Raw genomic sequence first — 21,819 nt, 5'->3', positions numbered from 1 at the left:
AGGCTGATCTGATCTGATGGAAGATCTCTGAGACAAGACGTCTAAGAATAAAGAATGAAACGCAGCTGATAAAGCATTTATATTTGACAGACACGTGGGAGTGAGTAGAAGAGGGAAACACAGTCCAGTTTATTATTAAAATCTCAAAACTTTATTCAGTCATTAAAAAATAACTTAATGCAGTTTGTACAAAGCCAGAGTGGACTGATTCAGACTCCCTGGTGTCTCTGAAACCACAGGAACCAAACAGACCTTTAGTGTTTTCCCAGTAACAGTCAAAAATATCTCAAAGTGGAGTTCAGACTCCGTCTACAGACGCTCCCATCCAGCTGATGACTGCTGGTTGCCGCGGTGACCCCCGCCACGCACAGTCCAATGAGGCCATTTCTAGCGTTGAATGGAGTGTAATGGTCTCACACACCTGCTTGCATAGATTCAGGAAGCGTCTCCAGTTAAGGCAGCAGTGACTCTTATTCTGAAAGGGCTTCAAAACCACATCCAGCATGTATCAGGTTTGTTTATAAAGTGACTCTTATTCTGAAAGGTCAACCGCGGTGCGTTCAGGCTCCTCCATCATCACAGCTCATCAGATCCCTTCTGGAGGTCTGATGTGAGATAAGACGATGCCTTCAGGGTCATCACGTCAACCCCTCCGCCCTGTGTCTCTGATGAGGAGACACACACACACACACACACACACACACACACACACACACACACACACACACACACACACACACAGACACACACACTGGGGGGCGTTCAGGGGTCGACGAAGGACACCATGATGTATCTGGTCCCTCTGGTGACGTGCAGGCCCTCGTGGTAGTGCGTCAGGCGTCCCGGGTGCATGAAGGACCAGCCCTTCCTGGGAGCCTCCACCTTACAGTCGTAGCGCAGGAAGCGGCAGCCTCCACCCTGACACACAGAGACAGACGGCGTGAGAGACGGGGAGTGTCCTCCCGAGCGTCCGCGGCTTCGGAGCAGTGCCTACCTCGTAGTCGACGCCCTTCCTGTTGAGGGCGATGTTGATGGTGAACGTGGACGAGTCGTGGTGGGGGCGCAGAGACGGCTGCTCGTCGGGACGGTACCGCACCACGAAGTTCATGATGGCCTGAGCCTGCGGGGACAGGAGCGTTAGGGCGTGAGGACATGTCTCCGTGGAGACGGTCACGACAGACGGCTCTGGACTCACCTTGGGGTAGTAGCCAGGATACAGTTTTTCTGTTACGGGGGCGATGTATTCCTTGAGGAACTTGAGCCACTCCTTCTCAAAGCCGATCTGGTTCATGTGGATGTCCACCGTCGGGACGCTCTCGTAGCCACCGGTCAGGCGCTCGTCCTTCACACAGGACGACACGGACGGAGCGTAGGAGGAAGGAGGAGGGAGACACGTGGACAAGGAAATGATTTCAGACAGAGCTAGCGGATTTCTCCGTTTCCTGTTTTAAAGCTAAGCTAGGCTAATGATACCACCCCGCCCCCAGCTTTTGTCTGTGTGCTAAGCTAGGCTAATGGTTTTCCCTGCTTCTAGTCTTTGTGCTAAGCTAGGCTAATGGTTTCCCTGCTTCTAGTCTTTGTGCTAAGCTAGGCTAATGGTTTCCCCCGTCTTCTAGTCTTTGTGCTAAGCTAGGCTAATGGTTTCCCCCGTCTTCTAGTCTTTGTGCTAAGCTAGGCTAATGGTTTCCCCGTCTTCTCGTCTTTGTGCTAAGCTAGGCTAATGGTTTCCCCGTCTTCTCGTCTTTGTGCTAAGCTAGGCTAATGGTTTCCCCTGCTTCTAGTCTTTATGCTAAGCTAGGCTAATGGTTTACCCCGTCTTCTAGTCTTTGTGCTAAGCTAGGATAATGGTTTCCCCCGTCTTCCTGTCTTTGTGCTAAGCTAGGCTAACAGTTTCCTCTGAGTGGATGGGACATAGCAGACAGAAGGAAGCTGGACACGATGACGTCTGTGGAGGTGAAGGTCAGGACCGGCACAGATCAGACAGGATGTGAGGTTACCTTGTGGGATCCTCCAGACCACTGACCGTAGTCCTCCATGGTCTCCACCAGGTGATCACACATCTTGTCGGAGAAAGCTGGAAACCAGTAAACGTCTGGACAGGGCTGAGGGACAGATCGCATGATTAACGGCAGATAGCTGACGCGTCCAGGTGATCTGAGGGATGTGTTGTTACCTGCTCCACGAAGCTCTTCTCATCCTCAAAGATCTTGGAGTAGTTCTCATGGATGTACTTCTCCTTCCAGTCCTGAAACACACACACCTTCAGCCAGAGCTCCCTTCATGTGTGTGTCCAGGTGTTCATATGTGTGGCTTTGTGTTGTGGTGTTGTGTGTTGGGATGTGTTGTTGTGTACTGTTGTGTGTTGTTGTGTGTTGATGCGTGTTGATACGTGTTGTTTTGTTGCATATTGTTGCGTGTTGTTGGGTATTGTTGCGTATTATTGTGTATTGTTGCGTGTTGTTGCGTGTATTGTTGTGTGTGTGTGTGTTGTTGCGTGTTGTTGTGTATTGTTGCGTGTGTGTGTATTGTTGCGTGTGTGTGTGTTTTGTTGCGTGTTGTTGGGTATTGTTGCGTACTGTTGCGTGTATTGTTGTGTGTGTGTATTGTTGTGTGTGTGTGTGTGTGTGTGTGTCTGACCACAGGGTTGTCAAAGATCTGCCACATGTCTGGATGCAGCCTCGACGTGTTGAAGTTGTTGGACGCCACCAAACGGCCGAACTCATCGCGGTTTGACACGAACATGAAGACCCCCTGTGGGCGGAGTCAAACGTGAGCGGGACGGTTTGAGGTGAAGGGAGCGTAGCAGCAGCGTGACCCTCGGACCGTTACCTGGTCTCTGATGCTCCTGCAGAACACCATGTCGGGGTCCACGCCGTTGTCCACGTACAGGCTCACCTGGGACAGCTTGGAGCGCAGCACGCTGCCTTTAATCAGGTAGGCCTGAGTGATGTAGGGCACGTTCCACACCCCACTGCAGACACACACACACACACACACACACACACACACACACACACACACACAGACACACAGACACACACAGACCCACACAGACCCACACACACACACAAACACACACACACACACACACACACACACACACACACACACACACACACACACACACACACACACAGACCCACACACACACACACACACACACAGACCCACACACACACACACACACACACCTGATTACTGCATCCTGTCATTATTCATCTGATAACAGCTGCTTCCCCCCAGCTTCAGGTCTTAAACCAGGCTAACAGCCCCCCCCCACATCCACACATATCAACACACATTGTCTACAGGGAACCTGCCTGGCTGAGCTGTACAGAGATTAACTGCTGCCATGCTAGCCTTGAGCTACACCAGTCTCTGCTGAGTTCTTGTCTGAACAGTGACGACTCCCAGGCTTTGACCACCAGGACAATCAGAAGTGAATCAGATCTGATGGGTTTTATTTGCTACTCCACTCACATCCTCTTGGCCTGGACGATCTCGATGTAGTCCTCAGATCTGGAGTAGAACCCTTCAGGACTCAGAGCACCCCAGAAGTTACTCCACAGCTTCCCGTGCTTGGACAGCATGGGAGCAATGACTGACCTGAGGTTGGAAACAAACGATGACGTGAGGTGAAAAAACACTCAACGCTCCACGGAGGTGGTGTCCTAGCAGAGGAGAGGACCTACTTGTTCTCCTCTATGAGTATTCGCAGCGTGTCAGGGTTCGTCAGGGCCACGTCGGAGTCGATGCTGAAGTAATAATCACACTCTGGATTCTTCTTACAAGCCTCGCTGCAAACACACATGACAGACTCTGGTGTTTATTAAAGGTGACAGAGAATGAAAAAACGTTTTTACCTTGTCTTAGTTGAATAACGGTAGTCTGCCCGCATTCACGAACATACGAAAAGTGCTAGACATTCTGAACATCTCCGTTTCATAGAAATTCCTCTTTTAGAAATGTCAGCCAGAAAATGGCCCAATCTGAACAACGGATACATATTACGTACAATGCATCTCAATGCCCCCCCACTCTCATTCAATTCCCTCCCCTTCAAAATAATTTGCATACATCCGCCCTCTCGCCTCCAACGGGAAGTACATTGCAGCAGTGCTTGCGGAGTTCAAGGCGAAATGGCGAGTCGCGTTCCGAGGTGTGCTCTTCCAGGCTGTGCAAGCGGTGTGCAAACTTTCCATTACATTCCCACCGAAAGAAATGCACGAGATGCGTGGCTGCTGTTCATTTATAATCGGATTCCAACTACATTCAACCACAGACTGCTACTTTGCTCAGCCCATTTCACCTCTGACAGTTTTACAAACCTGGGACAATTTCAAGCCGGCTTCTCTCAGCGCTTGATGCTATGTAGCGGAGCAGTTCCAACTTTGCTACCAAATCATCCTCAACAACCAGTACAAACTGTAAGTATCAAGTTGTTGTTAGATTGTTTTTAAAACGTTAAAATAGAATATTCGTTTTGGTTTGTGTAAGACTACTGTTGGCACTTTAGAGTAACGTTAGCATCAACCATAACTTAGCACAGGTGACTAACACACCAGGCTTGATTTGTAACGTTAGCGTTACCATCGGGACAGCGGAATAGTAGCCTTTTAATGTCCTTATCTACTCCGTTTATTGTGTTCAACATTAAGAGTTTTGTCTATTGCTCTCAACTAGCCTCTGGTTGACCTCCCCTGCTAGGGTAACAAGTGGCAGCAAATGCAGCCAATCAGCGTCAAGTGCTTGCATTTCATAATGAGGTTGCCAGTTAAGCCCGAAGGGGCGCCAAATAGGTGCAAAACCACGCGTTTAAAATCCCCCACCCTAATATAGCTTTCTGAGAGAGGTTTTTAGGAAGCTTCTAAGGCATTACAGACCCAACCAAAATTTAGTTGTCTACATGTCACATCACAGATCAAGGATAAATACCCCGTTCAATCATTCTATGTCACCTTTAAACCTCAGTCTGTGAAACCAGTTCACTTAAATCAACCGTAAACACGTGAACGTCCATTTCTTCTCATCACCGTCCAATCAGAACTAAATGTTTAGTGGTTGACCACGTGATCCCACTCACACTGCCATGCTTCTGGCCTTGTCCTCCTGCAGGTTCTCTTCAGGTCCAACCAGCCGGGCGTCGGGGAACAGAGACCGGTGGCGCTCCCAGAAGCTCTGGATGTGCCTCTCGTGATAGACGACCTGAACCAACGAGTGGAGCAAAGAGTCATTAGTCAGCTTCAGGGAAGGTCAAACAAAATATCAGATCAGAATTGTATCCCTCCTAGATCCAGTGTTAATTTTATTAACCAAGATGATGACAGGAAATATGAGCTGAAATCCTAGTTCAGTCCTAGTTCCCTCCTATCCATCCTAGTTCCCTACTATCCATCCTAGTTCAATTCTAGTTCCCTCCTATCCATCCTAGTTCAGTCCTAGTTCCCTCCTATCCATCCTAGTTCCCTCCTATCCATCCTAGTTCCCTTCTATCCATCCTAGTTCAATTCTAGTTCCCTCCTTGTTCCCTCCTATACATCCTAGTTCCCTACTATCCATCCTAGTTCAATTCTAGTTCCCTCCTATCCATCCCAGTTCAATCCTAGTTCCATCCTATCCATCCCAGTTCAATCCTAGTTCCATCCTATCCATCCCAGTTCAATTCTAGTTCCCTTCTATCCATCCTAGTTCAATTCTAGTTCCCTCCTATCCATCCTAGTTCAATTCTCGTTCCCTCCTATCCATCCTAGTTCCCTCCTATCCATCCTAGTTCAATTCTAGTTCCCTCCTATCCATCCTAGTTCCCTCCTATCCATCCTAGTTCCCTCCTAGTTCCCTCCTATCCATCCTAGTTCAATCCTAGTTCCCTCCTATCCATCCTAGTTCCCTCCTATCCATCCTAGTTCAGTCCTAGTTCCCTCGTATCCATCCTAGTTCAGTCCTAGTTCCCTCGTATCCATCCTAGTTCAGTCCTAGTTCCCTCCTATCCATCCTAGTTCAATCCTAGTTCCCTCCTATCCATCCTAGTTCACTCCCAGTTCCCTCCTATCCATCCCAGTTCACTCCCAGTTCCCTCCTATCCATTCTAGTTCCATCCTAGTTCCCTCCTAACCATCCTAGTTCAATACTAGTTCCCTCCTAACCATCCTAGTTCAGTCCTAGTTCAATTCTAGTTCCATCCTAGTTCTCTCCTAACCATCCTAGTTCAATACTAGTTCCCTCCTAACCATCCTAGTTCAGTCCTAGTTCAATACTAGTTCCCTTTTATCCATCCCAGTTCCCTCCTATCCATCCTAGTTCAGTCCTAGTTCCCTCCTAACCATCCTAGTTCAGTCCGAGTTCCCTTCTATCCATCCTAGTTCAGTCCTAGTTCCCTCCTATCCATCCTAGTTCAGTCCTAGTTCCCTCCTATCCATCCTAGTTCAATCCCAGTTCCCTCTTATCCATCCTAGTTCCCTCCTATCCATCCTAGTTCAATCCCAGTTCCCTCTTATCCATCCCAGTTCCCTCCTATCCAGCCTAGTTCAATCCCAGTTCCCTCTTATCCATCCTAGTTCCCTCCTATCCATCCTAGTTCAATCCCAGTTCCCTCTTATCCATCCTAGTTCCCTCCTATCCATCCTAGTTCACTCCCAGTTCCCTCCTATCCATCCCAGTTCCCTCCTATCCATCCTAGTTCAATCCTTGTTCCCTTCTATCCATCCTAGTTCAATCCTAGTTCCCTCCTATCCGTCCTAGTTCAACCCTAGTTCCCTCCTATCCATCCTAGTTCAATCCTAGTTCCCTCCTATCCATCCTAGTTCACTCCCAGTTCCCTCCTATCCATCCTAGTTCACTCCCAGTTCCCTCCTATCCATCCTAGTTCACTCCCAGTTCCCTCCTATCCATTCTAGTTCCATCCTAGTTCCCTCCTAACCATCCTAGTTCAGTCCTAGTTCAATTCTAGTTCCATCCTAGTTCAATACTAGTTCCCTCCTAACCATCCTAGTTCAGTCCTAGTTCAATACTAGTTCCCTCCTAACCATCCTGGTTCAGTCCTAGTTCAATACTAGTTCCCTTTTATCCATCCCAGTTCCCTCCTATCCATCCTAGTTCAGTCCGAGTTCCCTTCTACCCATCCAAGTTCAGTCCTAGTTCCCTCCTATCCATCCTAGTTCAATCCTAGTTCCCTCCTATCCATCCTAGTTCAATCCTAGTTCCCTCCTATCCATCCTAGTTCAATCCCAGTTCCCTCTTATCCATCCTAGTTCCCTCCTATCCATCCTAGTTCAATCCTAGTTCCCTCCTATCCATCCTAGTTCAATCCCAGTTCCCTCTTATCCATCCTAGTTCCCTCCTATCCATCCTAGTTCAATCCCAGTTCCCTCTTATCCATCCTAGTTCCCTCCTATCCATCCTAGTTCAATCCCAGTTCCCTCCTATCCATCCTAGTTCCCTCCTATCCATCCTAGTTCACTCCCAGTTCCCTCCTATCCATCCTAGTTCAATCCCAGTTCCCTTCTATCCTTCCTAGTTCAGTCCTAGTTCACTCCTAATTTCCTCCTATCCATCCTAGTTCAATCCTAGTTTCCTCCTATCCATCCTAGTTCAATCCCAGTTCCCTCTTATCCATCCTAGTTCCCTCCTATCCATCCTAGTTCACTCCCAGTTCCCTCCTATCCATCCTAGTTCACTCCCAGTTCCCTCCTATCCATCCTAGTTCAAGCCTAGTTCCCTCCTATCCATCCTAGTTCAAGCCTAGTTCCCTCCTATCCATCCTAGTTCAATCCCAGTTCCCTCTTATCCATCCTAGTTCAATCCCAGTTCCCTCTTATCCATCCTAGTTCCCTCCTATCCATCCTAGTTCAATCCTACTTCCCTCTGATCTCTGTCTGGGATTCACTTTGTTCTTTAGGCCTCAGAGTCGTACGTTGTTGTGGATGAAGAGGCGGATCCTCGTTGTCGGGTAGTTGAGTGTCGTAAGTCGTTCCAGAAACTCCTCCATGAAGGGAGTGGCATGTTCGATGAAAACGGCAACGTACACCAGCGGCATCTCCTTGTCCTAAACACACAGAGTTCAGACTGATGAGACGGTTCATGGTGATGGTTCATGGTGATGTTCATCAGGTGAGTGTCCATACAGATACGTCGCTGAGGAACAGCAGGTCGTCATCACAGATCCCACAGCCGCCCTCAAAGGTCCATGCTGTGGGGACGTAGTTCCCCAGGTAGTTCAGCTGCAGCTGCAGAGACAGATCAATACAAGTGTGTTTTACAACCGAGCTCTGCCCTCCTATCTGTCCTGGTTCCCACCTAGTTCCCTCCTATCCATCCTAGTTCCCTCCTATCCATCCTAGTTCCCTCCTATCCCTCCTATCCGTCCTAGTTCCCTCCTATCCGTCCTAGTTCCCTCCTATTCGTCCTAGTTCCCTCCTATCCGTCCTAGTTCCCTCCTATCCGTCCTAGTTCCCTCCTTCCTCCCAACCCTCACGGTTCCCCTCTTGTTCCCTGTGATTGGTCCGTTACCTTGGTAGGTCCGTTGCCATGGATAACAACAGGAAGCGTGTCGTAGGCGACGTTTCTCGCTCTGACCTTTGCCCTCTCAAACTTCAGCACGACTTCATCTGCCAGAGAGATTTAATTCAGATGGTTAGACTTTACTTCCCAACATGGCTGACAGCTCGAACATCAGAGTCTGGGCTCATCTTGTCTGGATGTCTCACCAACAGCTCCGTTCAGGTTCTGGAAGATTCTTGAACGATGATCCAGAGTCATGTTGAACTTCGTCTGAAGAGACAAATCAACATCAAATCAAGTTCTCCGTTCTAGTACCCTTCTATACGCCCTAGGTCCCTGCTCTTCTTCTCAGAGATGTCTGGCATTCACTTCTTTTAAGTCTTTAAGCTTCAGAGAGGAGGAGTGTTTTATGACTGTGTGTTAACGTAGGGGCTGCAGCTCTGTTTTGGAGGAACTTGTTTACCCTCTGAGTCTTGTCCAGGTAGATCTTGGTGTAGAAAAGCTGGTCATCGTCGTTGTCCTTGTATTTCCACTGCTGGACGATAGCGCTGAGATCTGGAGCGAAGCCGATGAACCCTGAACACACAAACACTCGGTCAGAGTTTATATCTGCAGATCCGCAGTGAACTAACTGATGGCTGACAGGTTTCTCACCTCCTGAGTTGAGATAGCGTTTCCCAGAATGCACCTCAGGATATTTGGAGGCCAGCCGCTGGTCGGGCCAGCAGAAACCCTCGGCCGAGAAAACTACTCTGTGACCCAGACGGGAAAACTTGGACAGCAGCTCATCGGGACCCGACGCAAAGATGACATCGTAGCTACAGAGAGAGGCGGCATGTTAGAGGCCGTCATCCCTGGGCCAATCAGATGCTTTGAGGGCGGGGCTTAGTGCGGTGGACAGAACAGTAACAGTAGTCCTACAAGTCACCTGACCAGCTTAAATGTCTCTGGTTAGTGTTTTTGACGTGAAGCTTTGTCCTAAGTGGGACAGGTGAGACATTTGAGACAGGTGAGACAGGTGAGACATTTGAGACGGGTGAGACAGGTGAGACATTTGAGACGGGTGAGACAGGTGAGACAGGTGAGACAGGTGAGACATTTGAGACGGGTGAGACAGGTGAGACAGGTGAGACATTTGAGACGGGTGAGACAGGTTCCCAATGAACAAAGAAACACAAGAAAACAAAAGAATGAAAAAGGAGGCGATGAGATGAAGAGAGACAAAAGACAAAGACAGGGGCTGGGAGGAGACGTGATGGTGTTACCTGTCCACGAACATGACCACCATGTCCTCGTTGTCTGACACCTTCAGGAGCTCCTTCTTCAACCACCTGACCTTCTGACCTCCGCCCACCGTCCGAGCCACGTCTCCTCCCTTCCACTCCTCCCCCAGACCCAGGACCTGCAGGTCACCACCACCACCACCATCATCATCTTCATCATCATCATCATCATCTTCATCATCTTCATCATCTTCATCATCTGTGTGTGTGTGTGTGTGTGATTGTGTTACCTTCACAGTGTAGTTGAACTCTCTGGCCGTCCTCATGAAACGGTGGAAGCCATCTGTCTCCTCCGTTGCCGCGGTGATCACCATCAGATTTTCTACCAACACACATCCATCAGCTGATCAGTCCCATCATCATCATCTTCGTCGTCACAGGACAGCGAATGAAAACCTCTGCAGGGTGTTTATCAGGAAGTAGACGGCGAGCAACCCAACGTAGCCACGCCCCCTTTAGCGCTAAGCCCCGTGCGGTTCAGTAGCAGGATGTGAACATGCTGATTTAGCGTGGAGGTCTACCTTAGCGTTAGCGTTAGCGTAAGCTCCCTGTCTTCATGTCTCAGCCTGACTTGGCGTCCCGTCTGCTCGTCCTCACTTTTCCCTGCTCCCTCCCTTTCAAGGAATTTGGCGAGAGTGAAATTCCTCAGAACATTCCTCTGAAAGGTTAAAGAGGTGAGGAGCAGGATGGGGGAGGAGGAGAAAAGCCTCCCTGTCCTCCCCCAACGTGTCTTCTGACCTGACTAACAACAGACTCTTTCACTGAAGGTCCAGTGTGAGGCCGAGGACATGGGGGAGGGGACGCCTGATCACCACCAAAACAAACAACTGTTCTATGACTTTATGAAGCAAAGCACCACAACGCAGAGGCTTCAGTCTTCACCGTGGACTCATCCACTCATTCATTGTTTGTCTTCACCGTGGACTCATCCACTCATTCACTGTTTGTCTTCACCGTGGACTCATCCACTCATTCATCGTTTGTCTTCACCGTGGACTCATCCACTCATTCATTGTTTGTCTTCACCGTGGACTCATCCACTCATTCACTGTTTGTCTTCACCGTGGACTCATCCACTCATTCATCGTTTGTCTTCACCGTGGACTCATCCACTCATTCATTGTTTGTCTTCACCGTGGACTCATCCACTCATTCATTGTTTGTCTTCACCGTGGACTCATCCACTCATTCATTGTTTGTCTTCACCGTGGACTCATCCACTCATTCATTGTTTGTCTTCACCGTGGACTCATCCACTCATTCATCGTTTGTCTTCACCGTGGACTCATCCACTCATTCATTGTTTGTCTTCACCGTGGACTCATCCACTCATTCACTGTTTGTCTTCACCGTGGACTCATCCACTCATTCATCGTTTGTCTTCACCGTGGACTCATCCACTCATTCATTGTTTGTCTTCACCGTGGACTCATCCACTCATTCACTGTTTGTCTTCGCCGTGGACTCATCCACTCATTCATCGTTTGTCTTCACCGTGGACTCATCCACTCATTCACTGTTTGTCTTCACCGTGGACTCATCCACTCATTCATTGTTTGTCTTCACCGTGGACTCATCCACTCATTCATTGTTTGTCTTCACCGTGGACTCATCCACTCATTCATTGTTTGTCTTCACCGTGGACTCATCCACTCATTCATTGTTTGTCTTCACCGTGGACTCATCCACTCATTCACTGTTTGTCTTCACCGTGGACTCATCCACTCATTCACTGTTTGTCTTCACCGTGGACTCATCCACTCATTCACTGTTTGTCTTCACCGTGGACTCATCCACTCATTCACTGTTTGTCTTCACCGTGGACTCATCCACTCATTCATCGTTTGTCTTCACCGTGGACTCATCCAGTCATTCACTGTTTGTCTTCACCGTGGACTCATCCACTCATTCATTGTTTGTCTTCACCGTGGACTCATCCACTCATTCATTGTTTGTCTTCACCGTGGACTCATCCACTCATTCATTGTTTGTCTTCACCGTGGACTCATCCACTCATTCATTGTTTGTCTTCACCGTGGACTCATCCACTCATTCACTGTTTGTCTTCACCGTGGACTCATCCACTCATTCACTGTTTGTCTTCACCGTGGACTCATCCACTCATTCACTGTTTGTCTTCACCGTGGACTCATCCACTCATTCACTGTTTGTCTTCACCGTGGACTCATCCACTCATTCATCGTTTGTCTTCACCGTGGACTCATCCACTCATTCATTGTTTGTCTTCACCGTGGACTCATCCACTCATTCATTGTTTGTCTTCACCGTGGACTCATCCACTCATTCATCGTTTGTCTTCACCGTGGACTCATCCACTCATTCACTGTTTGTCTTCACCGTGGACTCATCCACTCATTCATTGTTTGTCTTCACCGTGGACTCATCCACTCATTCACTGTTTGTCTTCACCGTGGACTCATCCACTCATTCACTGTTTGTCTTCACCGTGGACTCATCCACTCATTCATTGTTTGTCTTCACCGTGGACTCATCCACTCATTCACTGTTTGTCTTCACCGTGGACTCATCCACTCATTCACTGTTTGTCTTCACCGTGGACTCATCCACTCATTCACTGTTTGTCTTCACCGTGGACTCATCCACTCATTCACTGTTTGTCTTCACCGTGGACTCATCCACTCATTCACTGTTTGTCTTCACCGTGGACTCATCCACTCATTCACTGTTTGTCTTCACCGTGGACTCATCCACTCATTCACAGTTTGTCTTCACCGTGGACTCATCCATTCATTCATTGTTTGTCTTCACCGTGGACTCATCCACTCATTCACTGTTTGTCTTCACCGTGGACTCATCCACTCATTCACTGTTTGTCTTCACCGTGGACTCATCCACTCATTCATCGTTTGTCTTCACCGTGGACTCATCCACTCATTCATTGTTTGTCTTCACCGTGGACTCATCCACTCATTCACTGTTTGTCTTCACCGTGGACTCATCCACTCATTCATCGTTTGTCTTCACCGTGGACTCATCCACTCATTCATTGTTTGTCTTCACCGTGGACTCATCCACTCATTCACTGTTTGTCTTCACCGTGGACTCATCCACTCATTCACTGTTTGTCTTCACCGTGGACTCATCCACTCATTCACTGTTTGTCTTCACCGTGGACTCATCCACTCATTCACTGTTTGTCTTCACCGTGGACTCATCCACTCATTCACAGTTTGTCTTCACCGTGGACTCATCCACTCATTCATTGTTTGTCTTCACCGTGGACTCATCCACTCATTCACTGTTTGTCTTCACCGTGGACTCATCCACTCATTCACTGTTTGTCTTCACCGTGGACTCATCCACTCATTCACTGTTTGTCTTCACCGTGGACTCATCCACTCATTCACTGTTTGTCTTCACCGTGGACTCATCCACTCATTCATTGTTTGTCTTCACCGTGGACTCATCCACTCATTCATCGTTTGTCTTCACCGTGGACTCATCCACTCATTCATCGTTTGTCTTCACCGTGGACTCATCCACTCATTCATCGTTTGTCTTCACCGTGGACTCATCCACTCATTCATCGTTTGTCTTCACCGTGGACTCATCCACTCATTCACTGTTTGTCTTTGTCTTCACCGTGGACTCATCCACTCATTCACTGTTTGTCTTCACCGTGGACTCATCCACTCATTCACTGTTTGTCTTCACCGTGGACTCATCCACTCATTCACTGTTTGTCTTCGCCGTGGACTCATCCACTCATTCACTGTTTGTCTTCGCCGTGGACTCATCCACTCATTCACTGTTTGTCTTCGCCGTGGACTCATCCACTCACTCACTGTTTGTCTTCGCCGTGGACTCATCCACTCACTCACTGTTTGTCTTCGCCGTGGACTCATCCACTCACTCACTGTTTGTCTTCGCCGTGGACTCATCCACTCATTCACTGTTTGTCTTCACCGTGGACTCATCCATTCATTCACTGTTTGTCTTCACCGTGGACTCATCCACTCACTCACTGTTTGTCTTCACCGTGGACTCATCCACTCATTCATTGTTTGTCTTCACCGTGGACTCATCCACTCATTCATTGTTTGGCTCAATAATACGGCTAACCTCTGTTATGGAGACGTTTTATGAAGCAAAGCTTCTAAAACTGAATCTAAAATGTTCTGAATGGATTCTTTTCCGTAACGCTGGTTCATTATTCACAGACGACTACATTCTACTTAATTAACCAGTTAACGAGTATTAGAACAAGGACATAAACAACAAACACTTGTATATTAAACTTCTATTAAACAATATCTGCTTCATTTTCAGATGTGTCTAAAGCATAGTCTGTATATAAACATGGACACCACGTCTCCTCTTCCTCTCATTGGTCCAGAGCATAGTCTGTATATAAACATGGACACCACGTGTCCTCTTCCTCTCATTGGTCCAGAGCATAGTCTGTATATAAACATGGACACCACGTCTCCTCTTCCTCTCATTGGTCCAGAGCATAGTCTGTATATAAACATGGACACCACGTCTCCTCTTCCTCTCATTGGTCCAGAGCATAGTCTGTATATAAACATGGACACCACGTCTCCTCTTCCTCTCATTGGTCCAGAGCATAGTCTGTATATAAACATGGACACCACGTCTCCTCTTCCTCTCATTGGTCCAGAGCATAGTCTGTATATAAACATGGACACCACGTCTCCTCTTCCTCTCATTGGTCCAGAGCATAGTCTGTATATAAACATGGACACCACGTCTCCTCTTCCTCTCATTGGTCCAGAGCATAGTCTGTATGTAAACATGGACACCACGTCTCCTCTTCCTCTCATTGGTCCAGAGCATAGTCTGTATGTAAACATGGAGACCACGTCTCCTCTTCCTCTCATTGGTCCAGAGCATAGTCTGTATATAAACATGGACACCACGTCTCCTCTTCCTCTCATTGGTCCAGAGCATAGTCTGTATGTAAACATGGAGACCACGTCTCCTCTTCCTCTCATTGGTCCAGAGCATAGTCTGTATATAAACATGGACACCACGTCTCCTCTTCCTCTCATTGGTCCAGAGCATAGTCTGTATATAAACATGGACACCTCGTCTCCTCTTCCTCTCATTGGTCCAGAGCATAGTCTGTATGTAAACATGGAGACCACGTCTCCTCTTCCTCTCATTGGTCCAGAGCATAGTCTGTATATAAACATGGACACCACGTCTCCTCTTCCTCTCATTGGTCCAGAGCATAGTCTGTATATAAACATGGACACCTCGTCTCCTCTTCCTCTCATTGGTCCAGAGCATAGTCTGTATATAAACATGGACACCACGTCTCCTCTTCCTCTCATTGGTCCAGAGCATAGTCTGTATATAAACATGGACACCACGTCTCCTCTTCCTCTCATTGGTCCAGAGCATAGTCTGTATATAAACATGGACACCACGTCTCCTCTTCCTCTCATTGGTCCAGAGCATAGTCTGTATATAAACATGGACACCACGTCTCCTCTTCCTCTCATTGGTCCAGAGCATAGTCTGTATATAAACATGGACACCACGTCTCCTCTTCCTCTCATTGGTCCAGAGCATAGTCTGTATGTAAACATGGACACCACGTCTCCTCGTCCTCTCATTGGTCCAGAGCATAGTCTGTATATAAACATGGACACCACGTCTCCTCTTCCTCTCATTGGTCCAGAGCATAGTCTGTATATAAACATGGACACCACGTCTCCTCTTCCTCTCATTGGTCCAGAGCATAGTCTGTATATAAACATGGACACCACGTCTCCTCTTCCTCTCATTGGTCCAGAGCATAGTCTGTATATAAACATGGACACCACGTCTCCTCTTCCTCTCATTGGTCCAGAGCATAGTCTGTATATAAACATGGACACCACGTCTCCTCTTCCTCTCATTGGTCCAGAGCATAGTCTGTATATAAACATGGACACCACGTCTCCTCTTCCTCTCATTGGTCCAGAGCATAGTCTGTATGTAAACATGGAGACCACGTCTCCTCTTCCTCTCATTGGTCCAGAGCATAGTCTGTATATAAACATGGACACCACGTCTCCTCTTCCTCTCATTGGTCCAGAGCATAGTCTGTATATAAACATGGACACCACGCCTCCTCTTCCTCTCATTGGTCAAACTGACTCTATGTTCCCGGGGATACGGGCGGCGCCATCTTGGATCCAGAGTCTGATCAGTACGGTCTGGGGGCGGAGCCACGTGGAGCCGTGATATTGATGCCCCGCCCACACTTCCTCCAGACTCACTCATGTTGTAGTTTCATTAATACTACGCTCTGCTCTACCTCCCCCTGGTACCAGGAGACGATGGACTATACTCTGGACTCTCACGCTCCCACGGGACCGCTTCACGGAGCGGTTGTCACGGCAACCGGTAGTCGTCATTATGTCACATCCTGTTTCTACAGCGTCAAATAGCTAAAACGAAACTTATCCAATGATCTGACACGTGAACATTCATCATCTCTACGACCTAAAAGACAGAAACCATCCCTGACATAAATGTCTGTGACGTGTATTCTAGTGTTTGACACCAGGGGGCGCTCTGCTTGCTACGGCTTCACCTCTGTACCGTCTATGGCTTCAGCCCGTCACTGTGACGGCACGACTCCACGTCTGACGCTTTGAAACGCCACCTTCATCTTTCTGAGAGCGTCAACACCTGAGGACATCAACCAACCACTGAGGGCTGACTGATCCTGGACTAGAACGCTGCACCACACAAGGACTGGAGCACAGACTCCACCTGACTCCACCTGACTGATCCTGGACTAGAACGCTGCACCACACAAGGACTGGAGCACAGACTCCACCTGACTCCACCTGACTGATCCTGGACTAGAACGCTGCACCACACAAGGACTGGAGCACAGACTCCACCTGACTCCACCTGACTGATCCTGGACTAGAACGCTGCACCACACAAGGACTGGAGCACAGACTCCACCTGACTCCACCTGACTCCACCTGACTGATCCTGGACTAGAACGCTGCACCACACAAGGACTGGAGCACAGACTCCACCTGACTCCACCTGACTGATCCTGGACTAGAACGCTGCACCACACAAGGACTGGAGCACAGACTCCACCTGACTCCACCTGACTCCACCTGACTGATCCTGGACTAGAACGCTGCACCACACAAGGACTGGAGCACAGACTCCACCTGACTCCACCTGACTCCACCTGACTGATCCTGGACTAGAACGCTGCACCACACAAGGACTGGAGCACAGACTCCACCTGACTCCACCTGACTGATCCTGGACTAGAACGCTGCACCACACAAGGACTGGAGCACAGACTCCACCTGACTCCACCTGACTGATCCTGGACTAGAACGCTGCACCACACAAGGACTGGAGCACAGACTCCACCTGACTCCACCTGACTCCACCTGACTGATCCTGGACTAGAACGCTGCACCACACAAGGACTGGAGCACAGACTCCACCTGACTCCACCTGACTGATCCTGGACTAGAACGCTGCACCACACAAGGACTGGAGCACAGACTCCACCTGACTCCACCTGACTGATCCTGGACTAGAACGCTGCACCACACAAGGACTGGAGCACAGACTCCACCTGACTCCACCTGACTCCACCTGACTCCACCTGACTGATCCTGGACTAGAACGCTGCACCACACAAGGACTGGAGCACAGACTCCACCTGACTCCACCTGACTGATCCTGGACTAGAACGCTGCACCACACAAGGACTGGAGCACAGACTCCACCTGACTCCACCTGACTGATCCTGGACTAGAACGCTGCACCACACAAGGACTGGAGCACAGACTCCACCTGACTCCACCTGACTGATCCTGGACTAGAACGCTGCACCACACAAGGACTGGAGCACAGACTCCACCTGACTCCACCTGACTCCACCTGACTGATCCTGGACTAGAACGCTGCACCACACAAGGACTGGAGCACAGACTCCACCTGACTCCACCTGACTCCACCTGACTGATCCTGGACTAGAACGCTGCACCACACAAGGACTGGAGCCAACCACCACCTGGAACACAGACTCCACCTGACTCCACCCGACTCCACCCGACGAGCCTGACTCCACCTGACAAGCCTGACTCCACCTGACTCCACCCGACTCCACCTGACTCCACCTGACTCCACCTGACAAGCCTGACTCCACCTGACTCCACCTGACGAGCCTGACTCCACCCGACTCCACCCGACTCCGCCTGACGAGCCTGACTCCACCAGACGAGCCTGACTCCACCCGACTCCACCCGACTCCACCTGACGAGCCTGACTGATCCTGGACTAGAACGCTGCACCACACAAGGACTGGAGCACAGACTCCACCTGACTCCACCTGACTGATCCTGGACTAGAACGCTGCACCACACAAGGACTGGAGCACAGACTCCACCTGACTCCACCTGACTGATCCTGGACTAGAACGCTGCACCACACAAGGACTGGAGCACAGACTCCACCTGACTCCACCTGACTGATCCTGGACTAGAACGCTGCACCACACAAGGACTGGAGCACAGACTCCACCTGACTCCACCTGACTGATCCTGGACTAGAACGCTGCACCACACAAGGACTGGAGCACAGACTCCACCTGACTCCACCTGACTCCACCTGACTGATCCTGGACTAGAACGCTGCACCACACAAGGACTGGAGCACAGACTCCACCTGACTCCACCTGACTGATCCTGGACTAGAACGCTGCACCACACAAGGACTGGAGCACAGACTCCACCTGACTCCACCTGACTCCACCTGACTGATCCTGGACTAGAACGCTGCACCACACAAGGACTGGAGCCAACCACCACCTGGAACACAGACTCCACCAGACTCCACCTGACTCCACCTGACTCCACCCGACTCCACCCGACGAGCCTGACTCCACCCGACGAGCCTGACTCCACCTGACGAGCCTGACTCCACCCGACTCCACCTGACTCCACCTGACTCCACCTGACAAGCCTGACTCCACCTGACTCCACCTGACGAGCCTGACTCCACCCGACTCCACCTGACTCCACCCGACTCCGCCTGACGAGCCTGACTCCACCAGACGAGCCTGACTCCACCCGACTCCACCCGACTCCACCTGACGAGCCTGACTGATCCTGGACTAGAACGCTGCACCACACAAGGACTGGAGCCAACCACCACCTGGAACACAGACTCCACCTGACTCCACCTGACTCCACCTGACTCCACCTGACAAGCCTGACTCCACCTGACTCCACCTGACGAGCCTGACTCCACCCGACTCCACCTGACTCCACCCGACTCCGCCTGACGAGCCTGACTCCACCAGACTCCACCTGACTCCACCCGACTCCACCCGACTCCACCCGACGAGCCTGACTCCACCCGACAAGCCTGACTCCACCTGACTCCACCTGACTCCACCTGACGAGCCTGACTCCACCCGACTCCACCTGACGAGCCTCCGCCTGACTCCACCCGACTCCGCCTGACTCCACCTGACGAGCCTGACTCCACCTGACGAGCCTGACTCCACCCGACTCCACCCGACTCCAGCTCTGGTCTCATTACTGAAAGCTATTCAGAGCTCTGCTGTTGGACAACAAACCCCCGACAAGACAAACTCAGCTGTTGTTCAAACACAGCTGTCCTCCGTCTGAGTGTGAGGCTCGGATCGGATCGGATCGGATCAGACCAGACCAGACCAGACCAGATCAGATCAGACCAGACCGAACCGGATAGAATCGGATCGGATCGAACCGAACCGGACCGGATCGGATCGGATCGGATCGGATCAGACCAGACCAGACCAGATCAGACCGAACCGGATAGAATCGGATCGGATCGGATCGGACCGGACCGGATCGGATCGGATCGGATCAGACCAGACCACATCAGATCAGACCAGACCGAACCGGATAGAATCGGATCGGATCGGATCGGACCGGATCGGACCGGACCGGATCGGATCAGATCGTGAATCTTTGCTCAATCAAACATCTGTACAGATGACATCCTCGTCTCCCTGTCAATAAACCTTTAACTCTGTCTTTAACTCTGTGCAGCTCAACCAGCAGCTGGATGTTTGATAATAGTGATGGCAGTCAATAGCCGCCTTGGACTTAGTTTTGCTGTGATAAATCAGTTACAAGCTAAACTTCATGCTAACTAGTCTCCGGGCAAAGTTAAAAAGTTTAAACTCTTCATCAAGTCACACACATACACACTGTCCCGCCGTGTGCTGCCACTGAAGCCGTTAATTAGACGTTAACCGGACGGTAATTAGCATCAGCTAGCATCAGCTAGCATCAGCCAGCCCCCGGAGCCCCCGGAGCCCCCAGCTCCAGCGGGTCATGGTGGTCCGCCTGGCCGGTCTGAGTGCCCTGCAGGGCGGCCTTACCTGGAGAGAGTCTCCGCTGTTCGGCCGACACGGAGCTCTGGAGGAAAGCGAGAGCCAGCAGGCAGAGAAGACAATAGGAAGACATTTTAAACCGGTCCCCAGCTCTGTTCACGCCGCCAACAGTCACTCTATCTCGCTTCTCCGTTAACTATCGTCTTCACTCCATCAGAGTCCGCCTTCAGATTCTCGCGAGAAGTAAACAGGCGTCGACGCAGACGTCTAAAAACACGGCCCTGTCAGCCAATGAGGAGCGAGGAGGGACTGATTGACAGGGCTGGAGACTAATCACAGGGACGGAGTGACTTCACGAGAGCCAATCAGAGGCCGACAAATGGAAACACGGAAGCTGAGATTTTTTTTTTTTTACCAGAAAGTTCGTGAAAGTGGAGAAAGTGAATCTGTGCCACGTCTGAGGATTCCAGGGAGAGAGAGAGGGGGAGAGAGGGGGAGAGAGAGGGAGGGAGAGAGGGATAGAGAGAGAGGGGGGGAGAGAGATAGAGAGAGGGAGAGAGAGAGGGGGAGAGGGGGAAAGAGAGGGAGAGAGAGAGAGGGAGGGAGAGGGAGAGAGGCAGCAGCGAGCATAAAAACAATATATCTACGCATTATTATTAATAATAATAATAATAATAATATTGATCACATTCAGACTCATACTGTTTATTTTAGTTCAGAAAATAACTAAATAAATTATTTATTCAGTTAAAATTTAAACTTTATGGTGGAAGCCCCGCCCCTCGCTGCTTGGAGCTTGTTGCCATAGTAACGCGACAACAGGACGTCAAAGTGTGGTCAGTGGGATACCGTGAAAACCTGCCTTATCACCGCTACCTGTGCGTTACCTGTGCGTTACCTGTGTGTTAGCTGTGTGTTAGCTGTCTCTGTGTGCTACCTGTGTGTTAGCTGCGTGTTAGCTGTCTCTGTGTGCTACCTGTGTGTTAGCTGCGTGTTAGCTGTATGCTATTATCTGCGCGTTAGCTGTGTGCTACCTAGGTATTAGCTGCGTGTTAGCTGTATGCAAGCTATGTGTTACACATATGCTAGCTGTATGCTCGCTGTGTGTTACATGTGTGCTAACCGTATGCTAGCTGTGTGTTACATGTGTGCTAACCGTATGCTAGCTGTGTGTTACATGTGTCGCTGAATGCTAGCTGTGTGTTACATGTGTGCTAGCTGTATGCTAGCTGGAGTGTTACATGTGTGCTAGCTGTATGCTAGCTGTGTGTCACATGTGTGCTAGCTGTATGTTACATGTGTGTTAGCTGTATGCTAGCTGTGTGTTACATGTGTCGCTGAATGCTAGCTGTGTGTTACATGTGTGCTAGCTGTGTGTTACATGTGTGCTAGCTGTATGCTAGCTGGAGTGTTACATGTGTGCTAGCTGTATGCTAGCTGTGTGTCACATGTGTCGCTGAATGCTAGCTGTGTGTTACATGTGTGCTAGCTGTATGTTACATGTGTGTTAGCTGTATGCTAGCTGTGTGTTACATGTGTCGCTGTATGCTAGCTGTGTGTTACATGTGTGCTAGCCGTATGTTAGCTGTGTGTTACATGCGTGCTAGCTGTATGCTAGCTGTGTGCTAGCTGAATGCTAGCTGTGTGTTACACGTATGCTAGCTGTATGCT

At 49.8% G+C, this 21,819-nt stretch overlaps 1 protein-coding gene across 2 annotated transcripts; it reads right to left on the bottom strand.

Annotated features, from left to right (window-relative positions):
* Positions 1 to 90: 90 nt before the first annotated feature.
* On the bottom strand, positions 91 to 20,378 carry plod3 (procollagen-lysine, 2-oxoglutarate 5-dioxygenase 3). Of its 2 annotated transcripts, XM_084546163.1 has the most exons (19): positions 20,197 to 20,378; positions 10,010 to 10,101; positions 9,762 to 9,898; positions 9,151 to 9,314; positions 8,960 to 9,072; positions 8,703 to 8,766; positions 8,506 to 8,603; positions 8,121 to 8,222; positions 7,910 to 8,041; positions 5,084 to 5,205; positions 3,693 to 3,797; positions 3,481 to 3,606; positions 2,830 to 2,971; positions 2,638 to 2,751; positions 2,174 to 2,245; positions 1,998 to 2,102; positions 1,196 to 1,342; positions 995 to 1,120; positions 92 to 918 (listed from the first exon to the last, which is right to left on the bottom strand). In XM_084546163.1, exons 1-19 carry the CDS (start codon positions 20,279 to 20,281, stop codon positions 763 to 765), a joined length of 2,202 nt encoding a protein of 733 aa, XP_084402289.1. In that variant the 5' UTR covers positions 20,282 to 20,378; the 3' UTR covers positions 92 to 762. The 2 variants fall into 2 exon arrangements, with proteins under 2 accessions (XP_084402288.1, XP_084402289.1); XM_084546162.1 differs by having other exon boundaries at positions 91 to 918; positions 995 to 1,342.
* Between the last annotated feature and the right edge of the window lie 1,441 nt (positions 20,379 to 21,819).

The sequence above is a fragment of the Chelon labrosus genome (genome assembly GCF_963514085.1).
Source record: "Chelon labrosus genome assembly, chromosome: 1".
NCBI classification, from domain to species: Eukaryota; Metazoa; Chordata; class Actinopteri; order Mugiliformes; family Mugilidae; genus Chelon; species Chelon labrosus.
Note: the sequence above shows the minus strand (reverse complement) of the source record. Positions and strands in the feature narration are given on the sequence as shown.